Raw genomic sequence first — 7,058 nt, 5'->3', positions numbered from 1 at the left:
CAAACCGAGAGCGCGAGGGGAGAGGCGACGACCGAAACTAAGAGCAGTGTGTCCTCTCGCCCCCGCCAACTTGCGACGTCGTCGGGCCGTCACTTTCCCCTTCTTCGGGCCTCCTTACAACGAGATGACCCGCAACAACGACTGAGGGCTTGGGGGGCGAAAGAAGAGGGGGGGTAGTGCCTCTCATCACCGCCTAGCGCGGGGCCGGGGTATATATACGGACGGCCATTCAGCCATGGCCACAAACCGCACCGCCATGGCTTCTCCAGGGATTAGGACGGGCAAGGTAGGCAGACGCATGTGTTCTTCTAGCGCCGTCGACTCCTGACGAAACGCGTGTTCGCGTGTGCGTTTGACAAGGAGGGTCACACGGATGCGAACAAGGACGCTTTTGTGACGAGTGGAACGGCGACGTCCTTCGGTGCTATCCTCAGCAATCGATAGATGCGGTCAATAAGTGGAATACTGTCACGTGTTCTGAGCGAAGCTTGCAGTCCGACTTGCAAAAACGCCATCTCCTTATGCGGATATATCACCATGCGCCACGCAGGGCTGTTCAATGAAACATCCTATGGATGTACTACCTACCAGCACTTCAGAAACACAAGCAACGCAAGCAAACTTGTTGTCGAATGCAGGGCACGTGTTCACCAAGCAATTCGTGACATGTATCGCTACATAAGAACAGATGCCAGTAGGTCGCGCATGATAGCCAGATCATATTCAGTGAAGGCAACATATTTGAAGAGTACAGCTTAGAAAATGTGACAAACGCGCACACAGAGTTCCCTGTATGAAAGGTTGCTGCTTGCCTGTCTCGCATTTTGCGCTCTCACTTCAGAGCTGAAAGCTTACCAACTAGCTCGGAATTAGACCGCAGTGTGTGCAACCAGCCAACGGCATTTTTTTACGTATTAACGCATTTGCCTATTTTGTATCAGAGGCTTACGTATACTTTACAAAAGGTAACACGGCGCTCCATGTTCCCAGCCGGGCTTCGAAGTACTCGGCTTATATGGCATCCGGATTTCCTATCGATATTCAATTCTTTCACGTCACAGTGGATAGGGACAGAAACTCAAAACGAAAGACGCACGTGCGTCTTTTCTACGCATTCTTTTTTAGCGATGAACAAATAGACAGGACGTTAGAAACATTATACCTGAATATGTTTTAAGCACTGGAGATTATTGGTTTTTGCGTAGTAGTATCGCTGTATACCAAATACTTAGGCAGACGAGATAAAACGTGATATGTTAAGTTTTGTTTGCTCAGTTTCCTCTACAACAGTTCATATCCTTTCATTCGCATATGAACTCTTCCGAGGGAAAGGACATTGCGTGTAACTGAATGACTGGGAAATTTCATAGGCGTAGTAATCAGCAGCCGGTTGAAAAATGGGCCTTTCCTTTTCATGAGAAACTTTTCAACGCGCTAGTTATAAAAACGCGGAAATTCCGATCTAAATATTCTCACAATTTTTAAGCCAGTTCCTCAAGGTAGCGTCTATACAAACATGAAAATATTTAACACGAAGTACGGAGGCTTATTAGCTCATTGTACTACATAAGCAAGTAGATTGTTTAACATCTGTTCTCGTCAATGTAAGTTGCCAACAGAAATCGAAATATCGTGCAATTCAATTTGTAAGCTACGTTTCTGATGAAGTACAGGTGCTTGTCTTGCTTTAAAATAAAACATCAATAGTACAGGCTAGAACACTGCTCGGAAGTTAGGGCCGGCTGGTGCAACAAAATGTTATTGTAGTAGCTGTTGTGTGCGCGTAATACATGTATGTTGGTCTAATTTTCTTAAACGGGGCTAAACAGCAGAATACACTGGATTGCTTTTGTTAGAATTTAAGCAGGTAAGTTCCCATTACGGTACTGTTGTTCCCTTGCGGTTGGTAGGTGCTACAACAACTCATAAAATTATATTGACTCAACGTTAGCGGAATCCTTTGGCACAAAAAAAGAACGAGACTGCCATATCATTCGCTCTCCCTTTGAAAACATTAGAGTAATTTTCTCCTTTGTGTTCCAACATACATTTAAGCTAAGTTGTAGTTTTGTTCGAAAAGAAACAAAGAAGCACATCGAGCTGCAGCACCTCCAAGTGATGTTGCAAGTAATCATTCTTCCATTGGGCAACTCTCGTTAGTGACTCGCCCTCGACACGGTATTCGACGCCCTCTTCACCGTCACTCTTTCTTGCCCCGCTCCCCTCCCCCCCCCCCCCCACACACACACATCCAGAACGTGGCCGTACGTTTTCTGCCGATCGTTCTTCATAACGAGATGCATTGCGCAACAGTTACGTGACGGATCATCGTCGCCGTTGTCCCTTCCTTCATTCTCCCTGGTCCTCGCTGCAGCGAGGTGACGAAAACAAAGCCGTTGGGGGAAAAACGAAGATTTGAGACAGCCCAGTGCGGGGAGTTTATGTGCGTCTTTCCTCGTGCAACACTCTTCGCTCCTCTCGCCACCGAAAAAACTGCGAGGGCCTCGGAGTTTTTGTTAGCCTCACGGCGGCTAGAGAGCAGTGGCCCCGTTTCTATCAACAGTGATGTGCAGTCGGCCGTGACCGAGGAGGATCGGCGACATCGGAAGTGATTCTGCATGCATGAGTGTTCGCCGGCGGCGCACAGCCACTCCTTTGGCCATTCTTGCCGGCCCTCGTGGACGGAACGCTCAGAAGCTTCGCTGCTGAACGTCCGCCGCAGCGTTTCGAGTGTGCCTTGCTACGCTGGCCGTCCCTTTATGGGCTCTTTTGTGCACGGCATACTGTCCGCGTGCCTGTTTTTTCCTCCACCGTCCCAAGCTATTTTAATCAATGTCGCGTCGCGAACGGCTCACGTTGTATCTGCACAGCACCGGTTAACGAGCCGACAAAAGGGCTTCTACCTCTCCCTCTGGCCTATGCCTTTATTATACCGCACCATAGCTTTGTCTGAGGATGCTCGGAGGCGAAAGAACTGTAAGCAATGATTTTCGGTAACGGTCTCGTCTCTGGCCGTCACCATGCTTTGATGCTTACATTTCTTTTTTCAGCATTAGCGTCAATGAAAAAAGTGCTGATAAAGTCCTGAAACTTGTTTGATGTAGATTGACGAACCGTAGCCTCAGCGGGGATTGTTTAGTATTGGTGACAGAGGTATTCGGCTTTGTTTTGCTGTGAGCAAGGGGCAATACTGAATTCGACCCTATCACCTTTTTTTTTCAGGTGGTAACGTTTGTATGCCTAATACTCTTCATAAACGCTGCTCACTGCGAAGAAAAGAAAACAGAAATAAAAAAGAAAGCAACTAAGACAGCTCTTGAGCCTCTGAAAACAGCAGCGACTGCACAGACAGGCTGGTATGAAGGTGTCGGCGGTTCGTCATCCTGGTCTTCGGGAGGACAAAGCTATGGCGGCGGTGGCGGTGGAGCTGGACCTGGTCCTTGGGCTGACGCTGGCAGAGGATCATCGGGAATCGGCGGAGGAGTCGGCGGATCGGGACCGTGGGCTGATGCTGGCAAGGGCAGTGCCGGTGGTGGTTTTGGTGGTGCTGGACCCTGGGATGATTCCGGAAGTGGTGGATACGGTGGAGGTTCCGGACCATGGCAGAGCTCTGGTAAAGGATCGAGTGGCTCTGGCTTTGCTTCGGGCGCCGGACCTTGGGCTGGCGCTGGAAAAGGAGCAAGCGGTGGCTACGGAGGCGGCCTTGATTCATGGGCTGGAGCAGGGAATACCGGTGGATTTGGTGGCGCCGGCAAGACCTTTGGAGGAGGAGGAGCTGGTGTCGGACCATGGGACCAAGCCGGAGGAGTTGGCGGCGGCAAGATTGGTGGCGGCGGCGGTGCATCATGGGCTCAGAACGGTGGGTTCGGGGCCGGTGGAAAAGGTAGTGGATGGGACTTCTCTCAGGGATCCAAGTTCAGCGGCGGTTTCGGAGGTGCTGGTGGAAAAGGTGCCGGCTGGGACTTTTCACAAGGATCAAAATTTTCTGGCGGCGCTGACTCCTGGGATCAAGGTGGTTTAGGTGGTGGAAAATTTGGTGGCGCTGGTGGTGCTGCATCGTGGTCGCAAGGACAATTTGGTGGCAGCAAATCCGGCTACGGAGGAGGTGCGTCGTGGGACCAAGGCGGTAAATCATTCTCCCAGAATGCTCAGAGTGGGCCATGGAGGGGCAAGACAGCCGTAGCTCAAGATTCCTGGACGCCGAGTGGTGCAGGAGGCTATGGAAAGACATCTGCCGCAGGCGTAGGCCCGTGGGCTCAAGGAGTTAGTGCAGGAAAAGGATTCAGTGCTGCCGATGCTTGGCTTCAAGACAGTCCGGCTGGTGCAGGTCCATGGGCCCAAGGTGGAGCTGGAAATGGCAAGCCAGTATCCGGAGCCGGTTCCTGGGCGCAAGGAGGTGGTGCTAATGGTAAGGCAAGCTATGGATCTGGGCCTTGGTATGGCGGATTTGCTGGTGGTAAAGGTGGAAACGGAGGTGGCACTGCATCTTGGGCCAACGGCGGAAACGCTGCCGGCGGGAAGAAGGTACAATCAGCAGGCCCATGGGACTCTGGAAGTATTGGAGGTGCTGCTAAGGGAGGAGCGGGACCTTGGGCACAAGGGGGAGGGGGATATGGTAATGGTGGAGGTAGGAGCTTTGGTGGTCCAGGACCTTGGGCAGGAGCTGGAAATGGCGCAGGAAATGGTGCAGGATCTAAGAGCTTTGGTGGAGTAGGGCCTTGGGCAGGTGCAGGTAATGGTGGAGGAAGCGGTGCAGGGCTCAAGAGCGTTGGCGGACCAGGTCCTTGGGCTGGTGCAGGAAATGGTGCAGGAATTGGTGCAGGACCTAAAAGCTTTGGTGGGCCAGGGCCCTGGGCAGGTGCAGGAAACGGTGGAGGACCAAGAAGCCTTGGTGGAGCAGGGCCATGGGCAGGTGCCGGAAATGGCGGCGGTTCCAAGTTCAACTCCGGACCTGCATCATGGGACCAAGGAGGATATGGTGGGAATGGAAAAGCAGGCGCACCCAAATCATGGGCTGGAGCAGGAGCTAATGGTGCTGGTGGAGGATCTTGGTCCGGTCAGGGAGGCTTCGGAGGAGGTGCAGCTGCGCCGGGACCTTGGGATAGCGGGAAAGGAGCTGGCGCTGGAGCATCATGGGACCAAGGAGGATTCGGTGGTGGCAAAGGAGGAGCGCCCGGCCCGTGGGCTGGAAAAGGAAGGTCTAATGGATTTTCTCAGCCTGACCTTGGAAGATTCCCTGCTTCATCAGGTCCTTGGGATCAGGGATCATACGGAGGAGCAGGAAAGGGAGGTGGCGCAGGCGGCCCGTGGGATAGCGGTAGCGTCGGAGGAGGCAGAGGTGCACCTGGTGGACCCTGGGCGGGAGCTGGAGGAAATGGAAAAGTGTCCGGTGGGCTCGGTGGCGGAGGCCCTTGGGCTCAGGGAGGCGCGGGGACAGGCGGGTCTGGTCCGGGACCTTGGGATCAGGGTGGATATGGCACGAGAAAGGGGGGGAATGGTGGTGGTGCAGTTGGGCCGTGGGACAGTGCCTCAAAATTTAACGGTGCGGGGGCCTCTTGGAGTGGAAACGGAAATGGCTTTGGCGGTGGCAAAAGTTTTGGCGGCGGTGGCAGCTCATGGTCTCAAAACGGCAACGGCAAATATGGAGGTGGAAATGGAGGCGTATCGTGGACACAAACAATGTTCGGGGGCACACCAAGTGGGCCATGGCAACAAGGTGGTTACGGTGGTCAAGATTCCTGGGCTGCAAAGGGAGGCGCTGGTAACGGCAAATTCGGCAATGGTGGTGGTGGACCTTGGCAGGGTGCTGGTGGGGGAGGAGATGGTGGTGGCTGGCAGGCTGACCAGGGAAGCGTTGGAGTCTGGATTGGAGATGTCAGCCAGAAGGGTAGAGGAGGCTTTGGTCAGCAGGCGGGAGGAAGACGGAGGAATAATTATGTGCCGTCCCAGGGTGGTGCGAGCTGGGCTGGGCAGGCAGGAGGACAATTCGGTGGTGGTGGTGGCGGTAGCTGGGATGGCGGCGCATCGCAGAAAGGCCGCGGGGGCTTTGGTGGAGGACAAGGAGGTGGAGTGGGAAAAGTGAAATGGAGCTTTAGCCGGAACGATCCATGGGCACAACCACAAACCTGGTCAGGTTCCTGGACGACAGATGGAGCAGCACAGCAATACACATCAACGGGAGTCGGGCAAATGATGTTCGGTGGTGTAGCAGACTGGATGACGGCGGACAAGTATAGCGCCAAGTATGGAGGAGGTGGCGGCGGAGGAGGATGGCAGCAGCAGCTTGGGGCTGGTAGCCAAGGCTCCTGGAGCGGAGGTGGTGGTGGCAAGTGGTGACCACTCATTCCTCAGGCCGCATGAGCTCAGGTTAGTCCATCCTGCTTTCATACACGACTTATTCTAAGATCGCCTTGTACTTTTGCGAATTCCCAAAATACTCGCATTACCGATATGTTTTGACCTACTTGGTGTGCATGAAATATTCAATAAACCAAATATAGTATAAAAACAGCTTGAGGAGATAGTCGGTTCGCTTTAACACTACCTAAATAATTCCACAAAGGAAAAAAATGACAGCGCATAACGAACGATAAGAGGTAAGGCCAAGAGAAGAACCTCTAAATTTATTGTCCCAAAGTGCGACACCTCGTGTTTACACAAGTTTTTATCAATATATTTGTCGAAACACTATGTTCCTAATCATCTCGAATCTCATCTCACAGGTTTTGTCACTTAACAAGCTGATACTACCGGCGTATTTACACAGTGAACTAGTGCATCGCAACTTCCGTTGTAGCTATAGGCTGTCAATTACCTATTGAGATATGTAGACGCCAGATAGAAAGAAACCTTTCTGGTACATAAAAATTACTTAGGAATTGAATTAAGCTGTCTCTAATGGCTGAAAAGTATAGTGATCAGGAAGCAATGGAAAAGCAACAGTTTAGTCTTCTCACCATTGAAAACATCAAACCCCTACAAAAATGAATTTAGACAGTCTATGGTTTATCTAAGTCGATTTTTAGAGAGTCTATAGACTGCCTAAATCTCTTTTTGTA

At 52.0% G+C, this 7,058-nt stretch overlaps 1 protein-coding gene across 2 annotated transcripts; it reads left to right on the top strand.

Annotated features, from left to right (window-relative positions):
• Window positions 1-214: 214 nt before the first annotated feature.
• LOC119396931 (uncharacterized PE-PGRS family protein PE_PGRS54-like) lies at window positions 215-6,360 on the top strand. Of its 2 annotated transcripts, XM_049417280.1 has the most exons (3): window positions 215-286; window positions 3,223-4,693; window positions 4,826-6,360. In XM_049417280.1, the coding sequence occupies exons 1-3, from the start codon at window positions 236-238 to the stop codon at window positions 6,334-6,336; spliced, it is 3,033 nt and encodes a 1,010-aa protein (XP_049273237.1). In that variant the 5' UTR covers window positions 215-235; the 3' UTR covers window positions 6,337-6,360. The 2 variants fall into 2 exon arrangements, with proteins under 2 accessions (XP_049273237.1, XP_037520243.1); XM_037664315.2 differs by having other exon boundaries at window positions 3,223-6,360.
• Window positions 6,361-7,058: the final 698 nt, after the last annotated feature.

Source organism: Rhipicephalus sanguineus, chromosome 6 (assembly GCF_013339695.2).
Source record: "Rhipicephalus sanguineus isolate Rsan-2018 chromosome 6, BIME_Rsan_1.4, whole genome shotgun sequence".
Classification (NCBI taxonomy): Eukaryota; Metazoa; Arthropoda; class Arachnida; order Ixodida; family Ixodidae; genus Rhipicephalus; species Rhipicephalus sanguineus.
This window is presented reverse-complemented; position numbering and strand designations above follow the sequence as displayed.

Excerpts from the sequence above, each read along its gene's own strand:
- LOC119396931 (XM_037664315.2), top strand. The coding sequence starts at position 236 with ATGGCCACAAACCGCACCGCCATGGCTTCTCCAGGGATTAGGACGGGC. Across the intron at positions 287-3,222 it reads CAGGGATTAGGACGGGCAAG|GTGGTAACGTTTGTATGCCT; the intron begins GTAGGCAGACGC and ends TTTTTTTTTCAG.